The 26,195-nt window shown below is 35.6% G+C and overlaps 2 protein-coding genes across 2 annotated transcripts in view; one reads left to right on the top strand and one right to left on the bottom strand.

Moving 5' to 3' along the window:
- The window catches only part of LOC142335286 (uncharacterized), a 42,830-nt gene extending 23,154 nt beyond the window's left edge, over positions 1 to 19,676 (top strand). The window contains exons 7-11 of the mRNA XM_075383727.1: positions 5,154 to 5,392; positions 5,837 to 6,133; positions 9,723 to 9,942; positions 14,385 to 14,645; positions 18,792 to 19,676. Of these exons, the coding sequence (XP_075239842.1) occupies positions 5,154 to 5,392; positions 5,837 to 6,133; positions 9,723 to 9,942; positions 14,385 to 14,645; positions 18,792 to 19,096 (1,322 nt within the window). The 3' untranslated portion in view covers positions 19,097 to 19,676. The remainder of the gene's footprint in view (positions 1 to 5,153; positions 5,393 to 5,836; positions 6,134 to 9,722; positions 9,943 to 14,384; positions 14,646 to 18,791) is intronic.
- LOC142335302 (putative protein-lysine deacylase ABHD14B) overlaps positions 19,601 to 26,195 on the bottom strand; it is a 568,842-nt gene continuing 562,247 nt past the window's right edge. Inside the window, exons 5-6 of the mRNA XM_075383750.1 lie at positions 25,907 to 26,032; positions 19,601 to 19,876 (exon numbers count right to left, since the gene is read on the bottom strand). Coding sequence (XP_075239865.1) covers positions 19,650 to 19,876; positions 25,907 to 26,032 — 353 coding nt within the window. The 3' untranslated portion in view covers positions 19,601 to 19,649. The remainder of the gene's footprint in view (positions 19,877 to 25,906; positions 26,033 to 26,195) is intronic.

Here is a 26,195-nt window from a genome sequence, read left to right as displayed (position 1 = left end):
TCCAAAAACAATTTTTCAACACCTTATGAAGACTCGATAATTTGTCAATTTTGCTGAAAAAAAAAACATTTTTTTTTCAATTTTTTTTAATACTATTCCAAGGAATTTTTGAAAACTTCTGAAAATGGAGAAATGTTTGTATACCAACAGAAGCTTCAAAATTCAAGGGTAAAAGAAAACAGCACTGACTTAAAGTACATGAAAAACATTTCAAAACAGTTGGAAGTTGTTAAGACTACCAGAGAATTTACACTGAAGTTCAGAGAATTTAGAAAAATGAAGTTTCCTCAAATGCATCTTTTAATAAAACGTCGGAAGCAAAATTTTTGCGGTTCGCAAAAACTTGTTCATTTCGAAGCAATCAGCAAGAGCTCTAATTGAACGCGGAGGCATTCAATCATGTAAACATTAATGGAGTCTGATGAACTTTGCTAGAAACACACACTTGCGGTTTGAAAATTTGATAGTTTGATTCCGCGATTGTTAGGAAACAAAGAAGCGACGATCAGATTGAGTTCCGGTTTACTGACAGACAGAAACACTAAAAGCAAATTAGTCGAATATCACACAACTCTGTGTGGAACAGTGCAGCAATGAAAAACTAGGAAAAAGATATCTCAGAAGTACATATTAAGAACAAATTCAAATAAACTGCAGACAGAGGTAAGAGTTGAGGGTTAATTCGTCTTAATAAGCGAGAAAGTGCTGCATAAACAATTCAAGGGCGGTGAAAAGAAGTAAATAATTTACGTAGGATTCTCCGATACCATATACAAAATTATTAAAAAACCATGAAAGAAGAATGTGAGAAGTATTTACCGTACAAGAACCATGAAAATCCATTAGGTTACCATTTGAGAACATTGTAGGTGCAATGTATGAAACCTGAAGGAACGCTGAACCATGCAACACGCATGAACAAGCCATCTAGGAACGCTATAAGAACCATGAAAGAACGATGTATGGAACATGTACAAACCATGTTAGACCGATGTACCATTTAAGAATCTTGCAGGAATCATGCGTAGACGTAACCATATTAGAGATCTGTTTATTTATTTTTAGGCAGACACGCCTAAACCATGCGTGAAAAAAAAGGGGCGTAAGATATTTTTGATATCTGAAATTTGATTGTATCGCAAAAATCCTGCGTCTCAATTCGGTGACAATGTTGGATGCAATAGTTTCCTGTCAGCTGGACTGACGAGAATGGTGACATAGATTCGGCGCGCTGTCCACTATATAGGAAAAACTTACCATTTACTATAATAAATAATTTCCACAATTTACTGCATCGTCTATACTCATACAGCAAGCCCTCGCGAGTTTAAAACAGATATGTTTTGTATTAAAGTTTATGCATGCACAGCGTCATCAGTAATGTTATTTTAATTCACGTTGATTTTGTGTAAATCAAATTCAGAACTCTTATTGTCATTCATGACAGTAAATGTAATTAACTGTCCTCAAAAGCACTTTCTAATAAAAGGTCGGAAGGGAAAATTTTGCAGTTCGCAAAGAAAGAGTTCATTTCAAAGCATCCAACAATAGACCTAATTGGACGCGGAGGCATTCAATCTTGTAAGCGTTAATGAACTCATGAAGTTTTTATAGAAACAAAAATTTGCAATTTGAGAACTTGATAGTTTGATTCGTCTGCGATTGTTCGAAAACAAAGAAGCACCGATAAGATTGAGTTACAGGCAATTTACTGACAGACAGAAACACTAAAAGCAAAGTAGTCGAAAACCACCTACCTTTGTATGGAACAATGCAGCAATACAAAACTAGGAACAAGATATCTCAGAAATACATATTTTGAAAAAATTCAAATGAATTGCAGACAGAGGTAAGAGTAGAGGGTTAATTTGTCTTAATATGCAAGAGGGGGCTGCATACACTTTTCATGGGAGGTGAAAAATTGTCAATAACTTACACAGGGTTCTCTGATACCATATACAAAATCTTTAAAAAAACATGGATGAAGAACGTGAGAAGTATTTACCGTGAAAGAACCATTAGATAACCGTTTGAGAACATTGTAGGAACAATCTATGAAACCTGAAAGAGCGCTGAACCGTGTAACACTCAATGAACAAACCATCAAGGAACGCTATAAGAACCATGTAAGAACGATGTATCGAACTTGTTCTAACCATGTAAGACCGATGTACCATATAAGAATCATGAAAGAATCAAGCGTAGACATAGCCATATTAGAGCTCTGTTTATTTTTATATCTTATTTTTAGGCAGGCACATCTAAACCATGCGTGAAAAACTAAAAGAGATAAGATATTTTTGTGTAAGATATTTTTGATATCGGAAACTTAATTATAACGCAAAAATCCTTCGTCTCAATTCGGTGATACTGTTGGATGCAATAGTTTCCTGTCAGCTGGACTGACGAGAGTGGTGACATAGATTCGGCGCGCTGTCCACTTTATAGGAAAAACTTACCATTTATTATAATAAAAAATTTCCGCAATTTACTGCATCGTTTATGCTCATACAGCAAGCCCTTGCGGGTTAAAAACAGATAAATTTTGTAATAAAGTTTATGCATGCACAGCGTCATCAGGAATGTTATTTCATTTTACGTTGATTTCGTGTAAATTAAGGTCAACACTTTATCGTCATTCAGGACAGTAAATGTAATTGATTGTACTCAAAAGCACTTTCTAAAAAAACGTCGGAAGGGAAAATTTTGCAGTTCGCAATGAAATAATTCATTTCAAAGCAAACAACAATAGACCTAATTGGACGCGGAGGCATGCAATCTTGTAAACGTTAATGAACTCATGAAGTATCCTAGAAACACAAACTTGCAATTTGACCATATACAAAGTCATTAAAAAACCATGGAAGAAGAACTTGAGATGTATTTACCGTGCGAGAACCATGAAAGAACCATTAGGTATTCTTTTGAGAACAACGAAAGAACAATGTATGAGCCCTGAAAGAGAGCTGAACCATGTAACACTCATGAAGAAACCATCTAGGAGCGCTATACGAACCATATAAGAACAATGTATGAAACATGTCCAAAGTTTGTAAGAACGATGTACCATATAAGAGTCATGAAGGAATCATGCGCGGACAATGTAACCATTTTTGAGATCTGTTTCTTATTATATCTTCATTTTAAGCCAACAGACTAAAACATGAGTGAGAAATCAAAGCAGGTGTAAAATAAGTTTGATGTCTGGGGATTAATTATCACGCAAAAATCCTCAGCCTCATAGCGGTGAAATCGGTGCATGCAGTAGTTAGTTTCTTGTCAGCTGAAGTGACGATACTGGTGGAAAAATTCACCGCACGTTCCAATATACAGAAAAAACTACCCTTTTTTAATAGAAATTTTCCAACATTTTTTGCATCGTTTGTACACATAGACCAAGTTCTTGTAGGTTGCAAACTGATAAATTTTGTATTAAATTTTATGCTTGCACTGCGTCATCAGTAATGTATTTTTTAATGTGGTTCATGTAATTTATTTTCAATTCTTCTATTGTTATTCGTGACAGTTAATGTAATTCAGTGCATTGTTTAAACCAAACTTCTTTCCACCGGGGAGCTGTTTGTCCTAAAAAAACAAAATTTTCAAAATAAGCCGAAGTTTTTTGGCTTTAGAAAAGTTTCTCCTGAAGTCCTACTGTCATACTGGTGGTAACTTTAAAGGACCACTGAACTAAGGACTGAGAACGCTGGAACTTCTGATCACGCCAATTGTGACTGTTGTCCTTCTCTGCAGAGTCTACAATCCAATATAAAAAAAGTATTAAAAAATCTTTCTCATAATGGTGTGGTGAAAAAAAAACATAAAAATGAAGGTGGCAAAATTGCAGAGGTTAAATTGCGTAGGCTCTGAGAAACCCAGTCGACCGCCACAATCTTTTCTAGTCAACCAAATCAAAGCCATATATGGCAATTATGTTAGCTTGGCAAACATATAGCTCGCCATGAGAACAAGTCAATATAGCTCCAAAAACTCTTAAAACAAACAAGCATTGCTTTCTGATTGAAGGAAATATCATCATGGCAGTTGAAACAAAAAAAAAGTTCACAGTATCGTGGACAGCATATTCAAGGCCACAGGTAGTTATAGTGCCATGAAACAACATAGATATTCAAAAATAAAAAAATTGAAAACTGTTGAACAAACATCCTGTGACTACATTAAGTTTGGGAAAAAGCAAAATCAGTCAGTTGATTTTTTTGTTTCTTGGCCACCATAGCCAAAACAATGAATATCTAACTGGAGCGACGTTGCCGTAGTTTTTTCAAATATACGAGAAAATACTGCATAAACCATGCTTGGGCGTTTAAAAGAAGCATATAATTGATATTGGATTCTCGGACACTATTTAAAAAGCATTGAAGAACCATGCGAGAACCATACCAGAACCATGCGAAAACCGTGTACCATACAGGAAAAAAAGCCATGTAAGAATAATTCAAGAACAATGATTGAACAATAAAAGAAGCCCCTATGAATCTTGAAAAAAAACATGTAAGAAACATATAAAAGCCATGTATGGGCCATATAAGAACAATGTTCGGAACATGCAAGAACCACATAAAAACCATATATTGTACCAATCTGCCTTAAGTCATGTAAGCCGCTTAATGTGGCGACTGCACTGTAAACGATGCATGGATTTTGAAGGAACGCACAAATGTGCATACCGGATTCTCAGATACCATTTAAAAATGGAAATGTTGGCAACACTAGCAAGACCATATGAGAAATTTTTGTATGGTCTGTATAGAACCATATATTGTTCTTGGATATATAATTCCGAAGAAAGGTCAACCGGGGTTTTCTCGTGAGATAAACACGGCTCGCGAATGAGATAGGCAACAAATATCAATTTTAAAATGTTAAACTATTTCAGTTAGAAAACAAATCCAGTATTTTTAGTGCCATTTGAATAATGAAAAAAATTGATGAAAATTATCAATGAATATTTGACAACTTCACAGAAAAATTAAAAAGAGTTCGTACTAACAATTCATTTTCAGGAGAGACAAATACTACTACAGCATACAGCACTAAAACTTACAATGAACTTTATTGAATAATTTTTAAATGTTATTTACATGTTTCATGACATTAACCAGAAGTTACCTCGGAGTACTTTTTGTTCGCAGGCATCACAACCGTGTTGACAATGACTACAATCTTCACCAGTTCCAGAGCTTCTCTCCCTCGATTCTCATACGTGAAGGCCATCGACATATACCTCCTGACCTGCTTCGTGTTTGTGTTCGCCTCTCTCATAGAGTACGCAATTGTCAACTTCAACTACTGGAAACTGACACACAATCGAAACAAAGAACTAAAGAGACAACAGAAGGCAGAGGCGAAAGCTGAACAAGTGCGACTGCAGGTTTGAGAGAATTAGTCTTTTTCGTTTTCAAACACTCGAGCGTCAAACAACACATTTAGGGGGGGGGTGTCTTGTGAGAGGAAAGAGGGGACAACTTGAGCATGCAGTACAAAGCCACACATGTTACACCGTGCATTACGCCCCTGCTATTAAGAACTGCATTGAAGTCCGTCGGTTTCGTGTTCTGAGACCTCTTTAAGGGGTCTAAAATGTCCATTAGTGCAAAAAATATGTTCTTACTATCCTCACTTGGTGTATCTATAAGTTGTGATCTTTGACAGTTTTTGTAAGCTATTGTCGGATAGGTACCCAGGTTAAGATCAACAACCCACGGCTAGGTGTGACCAGAGAACATAGTTCAGACCTCAGCCTGGGTGCAGTTCAGCTGACAGTTTTCAAATAATCACTAATAACGGAATGCTTCCTAAAACAAAATCTTTGTAGAGACAAGCGGCAGAGGAGGCAAACAGCTCCTTCACAGCCACAACTGCAGACACTGTAGGGTTCTTCCAGCCAGCACCCAACGACCCTACCTGTTCCACCCCCAGAATAAACAACATGAACAGCAGCAATAACATCAATCCATCAAATGGGTGCAATTTGGTCAACAGGGTCAAGTCAGTTCCACTTTCTGCCACCACAGGATCCGCCAATTCCGCCGCCCCACTCTCTCCCCTTCCGCCCACCCACTCCATGAGTCATAACAGCTTTGTCATTAGCAGCACCAACATTAACCCACAGGTATCTTTAGTTAAGTAAAAAAAACTTAACTAAGTAAGGGGTTGAAAATATAGCGGAAAAACCGATATCAAAAATTCTCTGTAGCTTCAATCAGCGTTTTCAACAAACTTTGAAAACGCTGATAACCAATAATAAATGAAGTTTTAGATTTTGTCTTTCTCATTTCGGCAGCGTATGCAGTAAATTGTTTTAGGTACTTAAACAGTGGTACTTAAACATAGGTACTTAAACAGTACCTATGACCTACCAAACTAAATACCAAGCTATCTTTGATATGTTGGAATGCTGATATTTCTTTTAAAAATTTAGATTTTGTTTCAATTTTTACAATATTCTCTGTATAAAAACGTCCCAAAACATTTGTGTACACTGAGCAGAATCTGTGGAAAGTACCAATAACTTTACCCGAGTGGAAACAAAGTTTTAATCATAGAACTTTCATATTATGGAAAATTGTCTTCCATAAATCAAAAAAGAGTGGTAGAATTACAACTTTGTCATAAATGAAAGTTCTATGACTAAAGATTTTTCATAAAAGGAAGTTCTAGACTACAACTTTTCCAAGCTCTACAGTTACTACTTCTCCATGGAAACAAACAGGAGATATTTAAAGAGTCTTGGTATTTAAGTGAGACCTCATGAGGTTCCTAAACTACAAGAGAAAAGAGTATAAATGTTGTTCCCGCAGAATCAGCAGAAATGGCGGCTATTTTAGATATTGTCAAAACCTAAGATACAGCCAAACCTAAAATAAAGTTTCCTATAGGCGAGGAATATTAGATCAAAGCACAAAAGAAAAGGAACAAAGCAGAGTTAGCATACAGCACATTGGAGAAGTTCCCTGTAAGAGCAAAAAAAGGGATGGTCATTTAAGAAAAAAAAAATCGGTTCCACCAAATTTAGCCGAGGGTTCCGAACAAAAATTCTTGGTGTTTTACAATTATTACGAAAAGGAGGAACCACCGAAATAGATTGGGTAATATTGAGCATCTTTTTGACCCAGAAAATCCTATTATATTTTTTAAATACGATTGATTTTTTGAGAATCGTTTGAATCAATGAAACAATGGCAAAACTTGACGTCATATATCACTAAAACTATTTGTCTTTATAGGCTAGTCAACATCAGCCTAACATACGCTTGTGGTTTCACTTGAACCCACCTAGACCCAAGAGTAAACAAAATTACAAGAAGTTTTACACAAGAACGGACAAAATTTTTGGGTTTTGCAGTTACATTTTTCTCATGTATCACTTTTTTAATTACTGACCCCAAAGAAAAACGTTTGTTGTTCTGCAATCTATAATTATAGAAGATATCACGAAAACAGTATGGGCAATATTCAACACCTCTTTGACCCAGAGGCTCAAATCGTATTTTTGAAAATCGGGACGAATTTTAAGCCTGCAGAGACCTCTAACTTGGTGTTTAACATGATTCATACATTTGTTCTCCCTTGCGATAAGTTTTTTCATCACTCCAGTCACTTTGGATTGAAATTACGGTTCAAATACCATAAAAATTCTTTTTTAAATGGCAAATTGAGTTAGACCAAACACGTAAAAGACAGAAAAGCTATAACCTTACGTTTTGAGTAGCAAAAACATAACTTTTTTTGGACTGAATGTGAACATGGCACTGATGATTTTTTGAATGGTTACTGTTTCTAAATACTTTTTTGAAAGGCGCATTATCTATCTGTTTATACTTTTTTTGGAAACACCTTGTGTATACAATTGTGCGAAGAAAAAGAATGGCAATTTTTTATCCGTTGAGCCCGTTACAGCTCTCTATATCTATTGAAATACCAAAAATCTGGAAATCAGTTTTAGGTACGTTAGGTATACAGGTTCTGGTCCTAAAGAGCTCAGATATGGCTCATTTTAAAACTCAGCACGTTCTGTTCAGAAAAATAATTTCATTATCCTTAATATCATTGAGCACATGGAGGTATCGATTAAGGTCCCAAAATCACAAATTATTAAATTGTTCGTGATGAAAACCATAAATGTTTAATTTTGTTAGCTTTCCAAAAATCCTTTTAAAATACATTCTATAACAAAACGGCCCTCCTACTTAGGCTAACACACAGCTGAAATTAAAAAGAAAACTAGGTCCAAAAAATTTTAGCACAGAACAATCTTTCTTTCGATTTCATGGCAGTCCAATGACGCAACAGAGAACAATAATAAAAACAAATTTTATTCGTCAGCGTTCTAGGAGTTTAAAAGCAGAAAAAACGTCACTGCGCTTCTGCATTATCAATTATAGCGATTTTTAAGATAACAAGTTACAAGTTCCGTAAAAATTAGCCGTTAACAAACACTTAAACTTATTTTTGTTTTGTGAGTTTTTTTACAACAATTTTACCTTAAAAAGAGAAAAAAATTGTCACATGAGGCTAAGATTTCAGATAACTGTAGAATACGCTGTTTTCAAAATATTTCGCAACTGTCATCTCGAAATTTACGGTTGACAAAAAAATTTTGTGTGAAGTTCTATGACCACAACTCTTCCATAAATACTGGATCACTGGAGAGTAATTTTTTCCGATTTTGTTTCTTACTGAGTTTTTGAAACACAATTTTTGCACTTTCTTTTAGCTCTGTTCTTGGTTTTTCTAAAAACTTCTTTAATTGCAACTTTCGTTTTATGCAAGTTCTAGCATTGCAAGTTTTCTTTGTCTGCAGGATAGGAGATTAGAAATTAAAATTTTACAACTTTTCCAATTATGAGGTCAAACCAGTTAGCTTCCTATTTGCTGTAGAAAAAAATGAGAGAAACTGAACTAGTTGAAAAACTTTTGAAAGTTATCGATTTTGTTTTCAATTTTTTACAGCTTAGACGAGGTTGAAACCAATTTCTGAACGTTGAACACATCAGATGTTATAAGAAAGCAGACAAAAACTTTTTATATATTTTTAAAATACAAAACTAATTATTTGAAGAAAAACGATTTTTTATTTGCTAGACAGTTGCTCTTATAAATTTAGTTTTGGGGAAATGATTTACTGTATTGAAAAAAAATTTCTTCAATAATTTTTGAAAAAAATGCTGTGAAAAGATTTTTCAAGGAAAAACAATTTTTTTAGGGGAACCCAAACTTAAAAGTTTGGGTTCCCTGTAAAGTTTTTGATTGGAAATTGCAAAAAAGGTGGGAAATTAGGGGGAGTGGGAGGCTTTGACCGATGTCATCCATTAGCCTAAAATACTAAGGCATTGCCACAAAAAATTGAGCATTCTAGCACTGAAAACGAGGAACGAGTTCGCCAAAAAAGGGGTTCTTTCACCTAATTTCACGGCCCTTCAACATTGTTAAAAATAAAAAAAATTGACCTTCCTATATGCAATATCAATATTATGTAGTTAGAGGTGAGCACCACAAAACGATCTTCTATTTTTCCAGAACTTGCAAACTATAACGCATTAAAGGCCTTGATAGTTTAGAATAGATTTTAGCGTATAATCTCTGATTAAGTAAATAGTAATAATATTATTCGATTGATCTCTTTTAACTCTTGAAACAAAAAATTATGCTAACTAGGACATTGTCAAATTGTCTGAAATCATAAACGCGTCTAAATTTAGAGTCAGATGTCTGGAGCTGAGTCCCAAAGTTTCGACCAGATGAGTGTGAAAAGTTTGGGAGCAGATCAGTCGGCTGCAGCCATGCAACAGGTACCCGTGGGTGTTGGGGTGGGGGTGGGTGGATTCAATAACTTGCTTCCTGCTTCCAACTCCTTCCACCCTGGATATATCAGGACAATCCAGTTTGCCGACTACTGCAACAGTCCTCCCGGCAGCACTGGTTAGAACACGCTACATGTAAGAAGGTCTGCGCATGCCCAATCTAAGCTTTCACTATAGCAGCGGAATCTTGGCACTCATGGCTTGTTCGGTTTAGGACACTTGAGTAGTGTACAAGTAAGCAATTTTCTGAAAAATTGTGCTGGTAAATTTTACCAGCACTTGGCCTTACCTGCACAGTGTTCAGGTAAATTTACCTTATTTAGTGTACAGCGTCAGTTTCAGAATTAAATCTAGCGCAACTACAGTGAAAATGTAGCGCAACTAATGGATTGGAATCAACATCATTCGTGTAAGCCAATTGTGCTTAGCATTACACCAACTGGTATTGAGATCTCGAATCATCTATTATGTCCCATGACCTTGTTCGTCTTATTCCTCAAGGTTTAATCTCTCTAGCCAAGGATACGTTGATCAAGTAATAATTCTCATCAGCATATATGCAGTTTACATTAGATTGTTCTCTCTCGGCTTTCTAGCACTGCATGAGTTCTTTAGTGTAAAGCCCGTAACTATTTAACACCCCAACCCTTCCATTGCTATTTGAAATTAGTTAGTTAAAATAGTTCAAATTTATTTAGTTCATGTTCATAATCGCTGTACAGGTGATACATCCAACTGCGATTTTTCACCAATTTTTATGCCAAACCACTTGCTTCACCATTGTAAATGAGTTTCATCGTGCCAGACTTAACTTTGCGATAAATGCGGGTAAAAACCACACTTTTGTAGGCTATTATATAACAAACGAACAAGTTTATGCAAACAGACACATACAGCACGATATTCTCTTGAAAACCAGTTGTTGTCTTTCAAAGCGGAACGGATTTAAGAGAATATAATAAATTCTAGGTTTTAAAACCGACCGAAAAATTGGCGCAAAAAACGCTGACAAATTATAATGTTAGGTTTTGTGATTTTTAGTAAAAGCCTCAAAAAAGCCTCACCACTTAGCTGAATTAAACGTGCTACAGATTTTTAAATCTTATACTACTGGCACTTTAAATTTATAGGCTGCCAGGTTTTCTAAGTCAGCCAGAGTCCGATGATCTTGCTCATGCACCATTAATTGCACTCTGAACATTATGATGCAATCCGCTAAATGCAGTTTTATAGAACATGAAGATAGGAGGTACCTCATTAGCTAAAACGACTGACTGGAGCTTGCGTGGGTGAGGCTGCCGGTTCTCTTTTTAACAAAGGCATAAATCTTTTTTCACTTAGGTAGCTCAGCCTGACTTTTCACAGATGATAGCACGTTCTAAATCAGCTGTAAGATTCTCACCTTTAGCTAGCTTTTATAGAGGTAAAAACTTTGGGGGTTTTGATTAAATCCTTCCTACATACATTACAAAAACGCTTCAAAGAGCTTTGTCACTTTCAATTAACTTTTGTCCTTACTGATATGCGCGTGCAAAAATGTCTTGTAAGCTTCTCGAAACAAAAACACAAACATTCGTCCTGGGTTAGGGTATTTCTCTGCGGCCATGATCAGACACCACCCATTCCTCCCTACACTGAAAAAAAAACATTAACCAAACTGTGAGCGCTTGAAAAACATTTGTGAGCGTTCATGGTTAAACATATAGATAATAACGGGTATCAATTAGAAATACAGCATTCGAAATAATTCTGATACAATAGGAATTAGTGAGCGTTAAAACAAAACATAATTGCTTGCCATCGCAACTAGAAGATGATAAGCACTTATGAACAACTAGAACTTCAATGCAATTTTTTTTGTGAAGTCAGAGAAAATCGAAAATTAATTAACGATTACCCACAAAAACAGTCTACAGCTCTGTCAAGCAAAACAAAAACTGAGCCAATAACCAAGGTTCAACCTATGCCCAAGATCTTCTCGACGAACACATGCAACAAGCAGAACAAGCGGTCGACATTCAAGAGCTCCTTTACTAAATTCGCCTACAAAAAGAGAAGTAAGATCACATGTGTTGTACCATCTTAATTCCCCAACTGACACCAGACGTGTTGGACACCATTGGTGGACAATCTGCCCATAGGAACAATTGATGGTCGAGAAAAACACAAAAAATGACATTGCTTTGTGGGTCAAACCAACAGAACAGTCTTTGGACATCTCCTCAGCAGAAATCAAAGCGAACTGCGGAGCAACGTTGTTGTCTCAGCAGCCAAATGTAAAGAGCGGAGCAGAATGAGGCGTTAAACAGAAGTGGCCAAAAAATGGAAAAAATTTAGATCTGGGATAATATGTTCAAGTCTGACAACAAAGTGGTCAAAAAAGCGTCAAACAACTGTCTCAACAAATAGGTCGTCAGTGACACAAAATCAAATGCACAGCAGGAGAACCAATATTTCAGTGAGAAACAGGGATGTCATAGTTTCACAAAAAAACTAAATTTTTTCAGAATTGCCCGAGTCTTGATATGGATGTTTCGAAACCATCACAATAGCAACAATCGCACCAATTGTTTGGAAGTCAGACGGTCACTTTTCTCCAGAGACTACCAAAATGAAGAACGCCCAGAGCGGAGGGATATTCTTTGGTCAGATTTCATCCTTTTCCAGTTTTAAAAGCTACATTTCTGAGAAAAACCTTACGAAGATTACAACCACTTCTCTGTCGACCCTTTGAAGCGGCATCAAGGGTACAGTTTTTCCAAGTCAACCATTCACCACAATCCAGCTCTCTCAGTGCTAACAAAACGTCGTACTCGGAAGAATCTAACACTAAGAAAAAATCCAGGACTTAAAATGTGGCTACTCATGCAACGAAGACTTTTGTGAGGAGGCACTTCAGGAAACAATGCAAAAATTCGGAAAGTCAAAGCACGATAATAGTGCATTCCTCACGCAAACTGATCAAAGAACAGTGCCCAGAATGGATAATCCCAGCAGCTTTGTTACTTTTGCTAGCTTTCCCAGACGTTATGTTCAGACCTTTCCACTTCATTATTTTGATTGTGACCTAAAGGTTTCTGCAATTGTTAAAGTGGACAAAGACAAATTGAAAAAGCCAATGACGAATTGCTGGAACGAACATGTAAGGAGTACAACCTCAGAACTACTCAACTTGGCGTATCTGCAGATTGGATGAAAGCGTAAAAGAAGCATGTGAAGGCGTGTCTCCATAAAGACCACAAAGAACAGAAATGCGTGGAGCAGGACAGCTTTCCCAAAAACAAAGTTACGTCGAGTCGAAACAATTCCTCAGTCCAGCTCAAGTTGTCAACTGTGCTCCAGAGAACACAATCTTGATTGCTGCAAATACTACGTGAGCAGGTCTTAAGTTCATTTTCAGAAACTGGTTAAGCATCACAACTTGCATCTCACCAGCTTGATGGGACAATAAAGAGGTTTCAGCAACACAATTAGATGTCTTGTTGACAAATGCAATGGGTTTCATTGGGATGTTTTAGGGATTTCGCAGAGCACTGCTTTCCAAGCAGTAATCAAGGAGGGGGATATCCCCCAAGAAACGTCCGGTACAGTCAAAATACTGCAGAAACTTCAATCACTGAACATTGTAGTCTTCCTCGACAACCAGCAACGCGCAAATTATCGACAAGAGAAGGGGAAACGATCTAATTATTTTCAACTCTCGTATTCAGAGCTATAATTTTTACATTTTCCCTAAAAATGTGGGAACAATAAGCTCGGTCTTTAAATACCATTTTTCGCTTGAGCGTGGTATTTAGATAATTAGGGAAAATGCCTCCTTTGGGATGCTCCTTTGTTGCAACAAAATCATCAAATTTAACAGACAATTGGATTGCTGCAAGTTTTCATAATTTCATTTAGTTGTCGCAATTCATGTATGTAGCGAATTTCGTCGGTTGAATGTGTCCAGATTGTATAGATTTTGTCATCATAAGTTCAGTACCACTTAATGGCGTAGGAAAATCTTGAAAAGTCATACCCAGATGCTAAATTAAAATTCAATTTTTATTGTTTTCTTGGCTACTGGCCTCTGATCAGACTTTCAAATACTATGCGCAGTGTTGATTGTAACGGTTAACAATGTATTATTTCTGATAGAAAACATAACTATTACATAACTTTCGGCTTGCTTTTCTGTCGGCTTACCTTTACTTCGGCTTCCTTTTCGTTCGCCAGGGAGAAGGTGGTTGTCATGCAAGCCGATAGGCAAGCAAGCGGAATTTTGAAAATGAGGTCAAGTAAGCCGAAAAATTTTGTGATACCCTTATTTTAAGTTAAGAAAAGGGACGTTCTTTTCTCAGAAATCAGTTAGGTTCACTGCTACGATAATATTGTGGACTTGGAGTTTTACTGTTGTAGTCAATTTAATCAATTTTGAAGTAATACAAATAGGAATATCCAAATTCTTCCGTTTCTAATGCTTTGAGCGTCAGATTTCATGCTGCCACTACAGAAGTAACAATTTCCTGAGAAAATTGAGATCTCTTAATTTTTGTTTAACAGTCAAAGAAATATTTTCAGGAGTGATAGAACAGACTCAAATTCAGATCCAGAATCAGAGGACGTACATAGTTCAACAGAATGGGAACAACGACTGTTTCTATGCCATTCGGGGATCTTCTGCCCAGAATCCCCCTGCTGTCATGACAACAGCAACTGTGGGGGGCTCTGGCAGAGTTACGCAACCAATGGCGGCTGCTGGAACCCCTACCAACATGCCCAAAATGGCTGCCAACATTCCTCACACCATTTCCCAACATAGCAACGCCAGTATGGATGCAGGTACAATTTGAGCATATTATATTTATGACTGTACCCATTTTGAGGTTCCAGACCGAAGTGACCTCTAGTCAGAACTTTGGGTTGCTCATAAGGAATAAAAAGCCACCCAAATTGACAGCGCCTGAAAAGGTTTGTGCGCACATAAGACAACTGGCGAGGCTCGAGGCAAATTTGCTGAAATCATCAACGTTTAATAGAAGTCTCATGCACAAGCTGAAAGTGACGTGATAAGTTTAAAAACTGTACAAATGTACAGTTTGTTTAACTTGTCAACTCTATGTGAACAAAGAACAACTTCCCTAAAAAGGAGAAACGATTCACGAAAATATGTCAACAGATCTTAAAAAACATAACTGGAAGAGTTCCGGAAAAGGATCGAAGTAGATATCCACGTGGGTCGCCAATCAACCACTACACAAAATTAACATCCAACTTAAATACACTAATCATTGAAACAAAAACTGACGACTATACTAAACCCAAACAAAATGCTGCTACAGCAATGTCCAGAAATTTGAAAACAAACCTTTGAAATTTTTTTGCGCAATCAGTGACCTGCATAATGCCTTCTAGAGTCAAACCACAGAATTCATGGTTATCATTCAATTCAGTAACAATGAACAGAAACATTGATGCGCCACTTTTTGGTAGCAATACCTTTAAAATTGCTACAAATGAGATAGTAAACCAGAAAAGCAATTGCCAAAAGCTTAAAATCGGTAAACAGGCAAAATTTGAAAAAAAAAGATAAAATGGGCCAATTATTTTATCAAAATTACTCGACTTTCCTAAACCAGCACAAGTAAAAAATAATATAATTCAAATAGAAAGATCACTAAAACAACTAAAACATAGCGGGCAAATTGCCGGACAATAGCCGCCGTTGACTCCTCTTGACGCACATTGGGATTAAAACAGAAAAAGAAAAATTTTAGAGATCGGTGATTCAATTCTGCATATTCGGCTATTTTCTAAAATCATATTTAATCAGCCTCTAAACTAAAGGCTATTAGGCATAATATAAATGCCAGCCAGCAATCGCTTTATTGAACTTTGATAACCTAATGCATTATGACGGAATGACCGGGCTTTATGTTTATCCCGTTTCCTTTGATTAGTCTCTTTTGATTTTGACCGTATTCACTACATTACTTAATTCATTACGTTAAAGTAAGTCAGAAGTCAAGCGTGAAAATTGTGACTTAAGTAAAACCAAGCGAACTTCAAGAAAACATAGCGAACTTTAAAAAAACATAGCAGGGCAGGTCCTGAAATACAATTCAAAAAATTGAAAAAAACTAAACACTAATGTACCTGACTAGCAGATCAATTGACAATACCAGCCAAAAAAAATTCTTAAAAAATGAGAAAATTAAATAATCAAATAAGCTAAAAAAATAATCATTGCTAAAACTCTTGAAGCTTTTGCCCTACAGGCAAAATATGATACAATTCAATACACTCATTAACTCACGCACAAGCATTGAACGGGATTTATTTGCCACTAAAGGTATATAAACTCGAGAAATATGACAAATGGTTAAAATAACTGAAAAGTACAAAATTTTCAGAAGGCCTTTAAATTTCCCAAAAAAAATCAAAATTATTTTTTTTTGCTTCTGTCATTTACCCCTTTGCAAGTTTTCGTTGCCCAGTGAAGATCGTTAAACTCAGAACATGCCAAAAAAATTAAAAGCATATTTAAATTTTTAAAAAATCTTGCTAAAATTTGAGATTTTAATTTCTTCAAATCATTTCCTTGACTCCAGATACTATCCAGTATCCCTATTTCAAGCCCTAAACAAATTCAGTGGCTCTTAAGAATCGATAAACTTGGAATATGGTAAAATTTTCAGAAATAAAAAACATTTAAAGAAATTTTAAAATGCAAAGACTCGTGAAAATAAAAAAAATGATAACTTTTCCATTAGCTCTAGAAACTATGCGGTAACTTACTATCAAGCCTTAGAGGAGGTTCCTGAGCCCCTGGTGCCGGAAAAGCTCGAAAATTTCGCAAATTTTTAAGAGTGAAAAAAGCAAGTTTTTTTTTAAATCTGCTAAAATCCGTAATATTAAAAAAAATGAAAACTTTTATTAGCACTAGAAACTATGCAGTAACCTACAAACAAATATTATAGGAGTTTTCCCGGCAACTGGGGAAAGAAGTACTGAATTTTCAAAAAAAAAAAACGCTAAATTTCGTAATCTTAAAATATTATCAAACATTCAATAACCACTAGAAACTATGCAGTAACCTACTACCACACCCTAGAGGAGGTTCCTTGCATCTTGAGGCTCGAGAAACCAAAAAATTACAAATTTTTTCAAAAAACTTGTAAATAGCAAAAAAATCGTTAAGTTTTTTTGTGTTCGTGTTTGCAGTAGCAAAACATATAGCTCATTAGAAGGTCATAAACAGTAATTATATATTGCAAAAGAACTTTATTGACTTTAACAAACGAAATTCAATAGTAAAAACACGACCAAAAAATTTGAAGAATTGCACCATCTTCAGCCCTAACTCTTAAATTAACTTTTAGCCTTAAATTTAGGTCTTCCTAGCAGCTTCAGCACTCTAAGAACTTAAAAGACTATTGAATCTACCTTAGGTCTTCTATTGAAACTTGATGTCCGCTTGGCCCTACCTGTTTATCCCGTTTTGAAAGATCATAGTCATTAAAAATGAGCGAAAACATCTTAAAAAAAGAGAGCACCAATAGAATCCAATTCTTGGATTGTAAAGAAGAGCGTCTAAGTAATAGCCGTTGAGAGGCTGACGGACCGTTGAGAGGCCTATTAAACAATTACAAACTACCAAAGCTTCCCTATTTCTACAGAAATTTGAAGCATATCTCCAAGATCACAAAATAGGAAAAACAGCTTAAAATTGCATCTATAATTCAAATATTTGCTTCAAATGATCAAACATGTTTTTGTACTTACTTTTTAAGCTCTGTCTCAGAAGGGTGCTTGAAGAAAAAAAAAACAATTTAAATTCTCTTTCTGCTTTTGATTTTGTTCACTTCTTTTAATGTACGGCATTTAAAGCGCTTCTCTAAAGCACTTCCTCTAAAAATAGAAGTCACCAATTTATAAAAATCACCAGTACTCTCTTGTTTGAATTTTATAAAATCAAGAGAATGCCAATAATATTACAAACTAAAAGCGTAGCAATATAGTTTCGCTTAGATTACAGTTTCGCAGATATTAAAAGACAAGTACAACTACACTAGCGACAAGTTTTTGTTGGGTAATATATAAGGGAAAATAATATTCACGAAATTTCATAATTAACTAAAAGAAGCACAAAGCATTAATTTTATCGAAGAAATGAAACGTTCAAAAAGTTAAGAAGATACAAACAGCATCGCTTCACTGTTGCTGTCATAATTAATTACCAAAGCTGAGTTAGGAAGAATACATTTCTCGATTTGGGATAAAAGCATGCATGATGATTAACTCATTCAACTAAACCGAACCAAGAGCATAACTGAAGAGACCAATGTTGGAACGACAGGCGAAGCAATTCAATTCAGGGGCTGTAACCTAGATAAAGTTTTCTTTATGGGTGCAAAAATAGTTGACCAGACCGGGATTCGAACCATAGACCTGCCGATTCCCCACCAGAAGCACTCCCACTCAGCTATCAGGCCCTTATTTTTCCTATGCTGCAATCGATTTCATATCAGCAACAAGCTTTACTTCAGAGTGAGAACAACCGAGAGATCAATCAAAAACGAAGAACGAAAGCGTGAAAAAGTCACTCGAGAAATCAAAGAAAGTTCTAGAAGAAAAGCGCAAAAACGGTTCAGCGAAAAAGTTGCATTAAAAAGACTAGCACATTTACAATAATTGCTACGAAATTCGTTAAAGAGCAACTGATACGATCTGCTTCTCAGGTTTCCCGAATTGCGATCCGACGAAATTCACAAACTTTATTTTGGTTGTTTTGATTGTCTGATTTAGTTTGAGAGATTCTAGCTTGTACCGAGTTCAAATTTAAACCCAGAATTTGGTTTGGTATCATCTTTTGATCATGGGCCACAGTGCATGATACCTTGAACTGAAAATTATGCATGGTAGCAATTCATTTCACCCTCGGACCATCGTGTGAAAAAATAACTTTCTCACAAGAAACTTGTTCAGGTATTGGTCCCTTTTCAACAATGCAATCATCCGGAGGCTACACAGTAATTCCCCAGAGCTCCCAGCCCTCTCTGCTCTCCCAGGGTGGTGACTCATTCAAAGAGGGTCCGTCCAGTGAGTGGCAAGAGGTGAAGCGGAGCTTTGTCCAGATGTTTGAAGAGATCAGCCGGGTGTTTGCCAACATCCCAATACCCTCCGGAGAAAACGTGATCATAATTGACACCTATTCTAGAATATTCTTTCCCACCGCTTTCGTCATGTTCAATTTTGTCTACTGGTGGTACTACATTATGGATTCCGAATAACTTGTCTTTCACTAAATCTAGTCTCCATTGGCACAACTTGTAGCTCTTTCTAAGCCTGAGATAACTCAACTTAACAAGGTGTGATTTAAATTTAGTTTTCCTTGGTAAATAGAATACCTATTAATTTTAAAATCGCACTATTGTCAGGAATTTCAGATGTCGAGTGTTAAAATGTTGACAACAATTGAAAACGGGTTTTAGCAGACAGATGTTTTTGACTTGAAAAAGATAACACCTTAACTTCTACTCCGAAGTTTTTACGACGAAAAGAAGTTTTTAAAAAAGTTATCGACGTTCACATATTTTCACTGTAGAATACAAAAAAATTAAAAGAAAGTCAGAAAGAGCTTCTATGTCCTATCACTTATCTCACAGAAAATCTGTAGTTTGCAGCTTTACAATACACTCAATAAATGAAGACGACTTTGTCGATTGAAACAGTTTGACTTTCTTTACTAACAATACAGTGGTGAGTTTTCCAAATAAATGTTGCGAAAAGCATAGTTGTACAAATGTTGTTTATTTGATTACTCTTTAATTTAAATAGTATTTATCACATAATTTCAAATTTGTCATCAAAGTTCAACTTAGTTCCATTTGAGAGACCACCGCTATTAATGCCTATATTTCTGTTTTGAGGATATGATCCGTTTGTTTCCATTGAGTGCTTGCGAGAATTATCCTGCACTAGTTGCAAATAACTTCCTGGAGCTAGTCCTGAAGTCTTTCCATCTGTAGAGACCAAAAGCCATTCTTTGGGGACATCCCATCCGACGTAATCTGAATAAAATCCAATTATCATTGAATCATGAAATAAAATAATCAAAAAGACCGACAGACCTAAGCAATGCAACAAACTGCACCAAATAGAAAAGAAAACTCAAGAATAAAAATTTCACTTCAAAAAAGTCTCTAGAAACGAATGATAATAATACGTGAGAAAGACGTAATAACTAACATCGGACGAACTTCTCCCAAACCAAAGGTGGGGCTCAAATATAGAGTGCTTCAGCAGGGGTGGTAGAGTTCATTGAGGGGCTTAAAATGATTGGAGCGTAATACCAACCTCTACCGAAATTTTGTAGCGAAAACAATGAAACTAATTTTTGCGCACTTTTGACATGCCGTAGAGCTGCCAACAAAGGGGGCCAGGAGCTCAAAATTATAGCAAGAACAAAGAACTCAAAGGGCTAAAAAGTCAGTCGGAAAGTCAAAAAAGCGATAAACTAATAAAACTAATATAAGCCTTCTTATTAGGAGAAACCTTTTGTACACCTATGAGTTCCTTTGGCCTAAAATACATTAAAATTAAAATTTTAATGTGCAAAAGTCATTTGATTGAGTGAGATAAGTCACGTATGCCCAAAACTTAATAAAAACAAATGACCTGAAACCTTTTGCGAGAGAGAGAGAGAGAAAGAGAACTCACGTCACGAGAGAACTGACGCCGTTAGTGAAAGGATGAAGTTAATCAGAAAATTTGATCATTTCAAATTTGCTGCGTGAACAAATGTAAAAACGAAAACAAAAACCATAGCAGGACAAGTCCTGACGTACAATTAAAAGAATTTTCATTAAATAAACAAAAAACTAGACCTAGAACGGACTATGAGTGAATTGGGAAAAAATCGGAAAAATTAAAAAAAAAAACAGAAAATCAATGCCAAAATGCCGCATGTGAACAAAAAACCACTAGCGAGAAAGAAAAATTTGGTTCGAACAAAAAACTAGGCCTAAAATGCACTATGAATGAATTGGGAAAACCATTTAGAAAAAAAATCCGATCCAAAAAATTGAAAAAAAAACCAGTTATAATCAAGTCAAATTGCCCCATGTGAACAAAAAAAAACTAGCGAGAAAGCCAATTTTTGTTCAAACACCGTTTTCTCACCCCACTTTAAAAATAGAGTGAAAAAAATTCACGCCGCAAAACCACTCGCTTTTTCATTCCACTTCTTGTTTCGGCGTGACCAAAATCACTACTCCAATTTGACTTAAAAACATAGCCGGCAGATTGCCGGAATAGCAGCGAAAGAATAGACGTGTCGTATAGAGATAGAAACAGAGACAGAATTAAAAATCGAATTAAAAAAAATGAAGCCGCTAAAGAAGCTAGGTAAAATTTATTCACCGATAAATTAAAAAAGACTTTTAAAACTCATCCCACAGAAGCCTCTTATTACGGACCTTTACTGCACATACGAGTTCCTTTGACCTTAAACAAATTCAAATTCTTAAGTTTTAAAATGCAAAAGTCATTTTATTGAGTGAGATAAGTCACATGTGATCAAAAGCTAATCACGCAAAAAAACTTTTGCTAAAGAGAGTGAGAAATGAGTCACGCACGCAAAAGCCGTTTGTGAGAGGAAGATGTCATTCAGAAAATTAGAATTCTTCAGCTTTGCTGTGTGAACAAATGTAAAACAAAAAAGAGCGTCAGACGACGAAACAAGAAAACCAAGAGCACCGCAATATAGCTTTGCTCAGCTTACAGCTATAAAATCATAAAAATGTGTGAATAGATCTTTAAAGACAGGGCCCTAATACAATTCAAATTCTTTGAATTGTTAAAATATACCGAGAGAATTCCGAAGCGACTCGAAGCATCGGCCCTTCCCGAAAAAACCAGAACAGAAGCCAGAACAGTTTGTCTAAAAGAAATTATTCTTTGTCAAAAATTTAACAAAAAGAAACGTTTACGACGCCATTCAGAAAGAACACAAAAATGAAAAAACTAAATCCTAAGACAAAAAATCAATTTCTGTGAAATTGCAGATTTTTTATTCTTAAAAACATATCTCGGACAGTGGAAAACTATCTAACTTTTTCATGGGAAAAACTAAAAAACAGAATGAGCCAAGGAAGTTTCACGAAACAACCAAACTCAAGGAATCAAAACTTTTCAATTTACTCTGCGACTCAAAAGATACATTGGGTCATATAAAATTGCGAGATAAATTCTCAGAAAACGAACTGAAAACAGAGCTGGCAATTGCCAGAAAATAGCCACAATAGCTTTGTAGATCTGCAGTCTCAAAAAATACAGTAACAAACAAGACCAAGACATAAACCGACTAATGTCAGAAGAATTGTTCTCGAACGACAGGCGGGTAGAAAACCATTCGACCCCGCCGGGATTCGACCACGGACCTCCCGATCCATAATCAGATGCACTGACCACTCGGCTACCATGCCTTTGTTATTGCTATGCTGTAACCGATTTTATATTAGCAACAAGCTTTACTTCGTAGTGAGAGCAATGAGATGTGAAAAAGTGACTTGAGAGGTCAAAGAATGTTCTAGAAGAAAAGCGCAAAATGGTCAAGCAAAAAATGACCATGCATAAAAAAGACCAACACGTTTACAATAATTGCTATGAACTTCGTTCAAGAGCAATTAGAAATACTCTTTTCATTAAAGCATGAGATGTTATATTTGATTAAGAAGCTGTAAAATTTATTGCTGCCTCTTTTAGCTGCTCTCAAATAACCATCATTTAGAGTGGCACACATTCACTTGACCTTATCGCTTTGAATTGAAGTAAAAAAGTCAATTCGAAAGTGAAGCAGTCATTTTTAAAGAGTGAGTTATAAATCACGTGTGACCAAAAACTTAATCACGCGAACGAACAAAAAAACTAGCTCGGAATATAAAAACAAGAGAAGGCCAATAATAGACTCAGCAATAACTTCGCGGCTATGCATTAAAAAAAAAGAAACTTTCGATGCTCAAAAAAAATCTTGTTTTTGACTTCTCAGCGCTTTTCCAAATAACTAGCAATAAGGCATAATTTTACTATCTCTGAGAAAATAAATTCAGTCCGTTTCAAAGTTTATTAGGAAAAAGAAAAGCAAACAGATAACTAAAAACATAAAACCTCTTACAAAATCTAGTAAAAAATCTCAGAAAAAAGTATCAGTACTTTTAAACGTAACAATAAAAAAAATTATCTCGAAAGTAATTCCTATAATCTCAGAATTTGTCTATAGTATAAGTAACACCACAAACTTTAAAATTGAAAAAAAAAATCCAGGAAAAATGCTTAGAATAGATAAATTTATGAAGAATGGAAAAAGCAAAAACGAAGCCATAAAACTGCAGATAATGGACATCATAGTTAAGTGCGCAAAAACGAAGCCAAATACTAGAAGGTCATAAACATTGTAGAAAAAAAATAGGAAAGCATCCTCATAAATTTTGAGAAATATGAAATAAAACAAAGTAGAAAAACAAATGATTTCAATATTCAACATTGGTTGATCAATAAATTCGTTGATCTATCTTCCTCTCTAATTAAAACAATGAGAAAACAATGAAAACATGCCGTTTAAAAAAATTAATGCAAAAATAATTTGATTTTAATTAAAACGCGGTTCAAAGCACTGACGATGCCCATACAGGCTGATTTTATTAAATGAAACCAATTCGAAGGCAAAAATGAAAGGAAAAATCGGCAAAAAAACCCCAGGTTAAAAACTCAGAAAGGCAGCGCCTGGTTGTTCAAAAAACCATAGCCATATACACGATTACTAGAAAAGTCCGTTGAAGCAAACAAAAACACATATAATCGGAAAAATAAAAAACGAGAAATTGAGTCACTTTGACTCTAAATTACATTAGTGAGCTCTCAAAAAAAGTTAGTGTCAATTGTGGAGCGTTAGATATTAGTGCAGCGGTGACGGAAAAAAATTCTAAAAACGGTTAGCTATTCATGCAATCCTCTCAAAAAATTTTCAAAATCAAAATGTCATTCATTTAATTACAACGCATGAATAAAAATCACTCGCTGAACCAAAATTAGTTCACACGGCAATTTTACTCACTCTCGCTTTTAGTTCAGAACAGATCCTGAACACAGTACTTCCGGTGAAAAAAAACATCAGAAAACCAACACTCAGCTTATTTCTTCGGAGCTATAAAAACCGACAGCACCCCAATACATTTCTAATTCTTTGAATTGTAAAAAAACTGTGAAAATAGCTACGCTCAGCTTACAGCCTTGTCGCTATAAAAAAAACAACTAGAAAATCTATTTTTGTACTCATTGATGCAGTATCCCTAATTATACTTTTCTGCAAAGCTGCCCTAAAATAATCATCATTAAATTGAGATATGACCTTATCTCCTAAAAATAAACGAAATTAAAACGAAGGCCAATGAGATAGAAGGAAATCCAGAGTGACCATGACTTTATTTACACAAATGAACAAAATTTGCTCCAATAAGTCTGAAAATGAAAAATTAAGTCAGGCACGCGATTAAGTTTCAAAGGCGAATGAACAAACATCTGATTTAAAGTGATTGTGACATAGCAGGTTGTTACAAAAATGACAAAATAAAAACCAAGAGAAAGACAACAATAGCACCGCTCAGCTATTGATATCACAGCTACAAATGAAGAACGCATAATGAATACAATAAGCACACAATGTCTAGTTAATTGCTTGTGATATTGGAAGTATAAATTCAATTAGAGTAAATTGGATACGACGCCCCCGTCCTTTAAAGGGAGTCGGAGACCACCTGCACATAAAGCACAAGAGTCAAGTAACTATCAAATATATTAATTAAAAGCAACTTAGATTACGCATAATTCATGTGCAAGCAATTTACACACAAATGCAAACACTTCAGACATAAATCACAAAAAAGAATCAATATCTATTTAATTCTCTTCGGGAGTAAACTTAGTATCGCTTAAATTCCATTGATAGTAAAACCATGTATTCGAAGACTGCCGCCAAAAAAATGGCCATAGAAAGACCGGCGATGGGTTGATTTAGCTGTAACTAGTATAAGAGGGGGTGGCTAGGTAGAAAAATAGGAGGTGGAGTGGGTCCAAACCTACCAAAATTCAATATTGTCCACAAAGTTCTGCTTGCTCAGCAGCTTCGGTGAACCTTACACAAAGCCTTCAAAAATTATAACTAAAATGAAATAACAGCCTCGGGCTTGAACAGATTATCTCGCTATTTCGACGAAAATCAACCTGCTCAAACATTCTGGAACAAAAACAGTCCAGCTAAAATTTCTTATAAGAGAGACACGCGATTACAATAATTGCTTTGAAATGAGTCGGAGAACAACAAATAAAAACTGACAAATGAAAAAGATGTGGAAAATTGGTTGAACTAAATATTTCTTCAGGAATAATCAGTCCACTTTACAACCACATTGATCCAAATGAGCTCTCAGAGAATAGTGCAAGTTCCACATTGTGTGAAGAAGGAAGTGCATAGCGAGATATGCATCAAAAATTTCAGTGACAAATTGAAAACTTAGCAAATGTTGCAAATGATGATGCGCAAAAGCGGTTTTGGACAATATAGATTATTCAAAATTTGTCCATTTCTTGGCACTTGGAACTATTGAACCCTCATAAAGATTTAAGTTTGAATTTTGTCTCTCCTGGTAGACAATTTGGGCATCTCAGAAGTGTAAATAGATACCTTGCCTGTTCTAGTTTTGTCAATTCCTCGTTACTTTCAGAACTCGGATTTTCAACCCTTTTTTCAATAGTTTTTCTTTTTTTAAAAGTTTCACAAAGCATGGCCCTCAATAAATTGATTGCATTGAACAACACTTTATCATATAACCTAACAAAAAATATCTCACCAAATAATAAAGGCTGAAGGTTTACGCCAATTATTTGTCGTGAATAATTGTATGGTTTTAGCGCATAACAATGCAATCATTTAAAATTAATATCTCCATGAGAATCAAAAAATTTGGTGCCGTGATGAAGTGACCAAAATGGCGTGAATGTGCAAAAAGAATCAACGAGGATTCCATAATTATACCTCTGCTAACCTCTAGAAGTAGCAACAATGACCTTCTGTCCTTTTTCCAGCCTCACTTCATCACTGTTAGCCGGTGAGAAATCGAAGGTTGCTCTGGCTACGTAATGAGGACCCCGCTCCTCCATCCACTCTTTCTCTACATAAACAAGATTTTATTTGAAAACGAGCTTCAAACCCACTAACAGTTGTTTCTTACAATACACCACTCATCAAATTAGCTTTCAAAAACTGTGGTAGAAACAAGCTAGAAACCCTAAATTTGAGAGCCCCAAGTATTTTTACGGACTGTTAAATTGGCA

The sequence above is a fragment of the Convolutriloba macropyga genome, chromosome 1, assembly GCF_964194025.1.
Source record: "Convolutriloba macropyga chromosome 1, txConMacr16.3, whole genome shotgun sequence".
NCBI lineage: Eukaryota > Metazoa > Xenacoelomorpha > Acoela > Convolutidae > Convolutriloba > Convolutriloba macropyga.
Note: the sequence above shows the minus strand (reverse complement) of the source record. Positions and strands in the feature narration are given on the sequence as shown.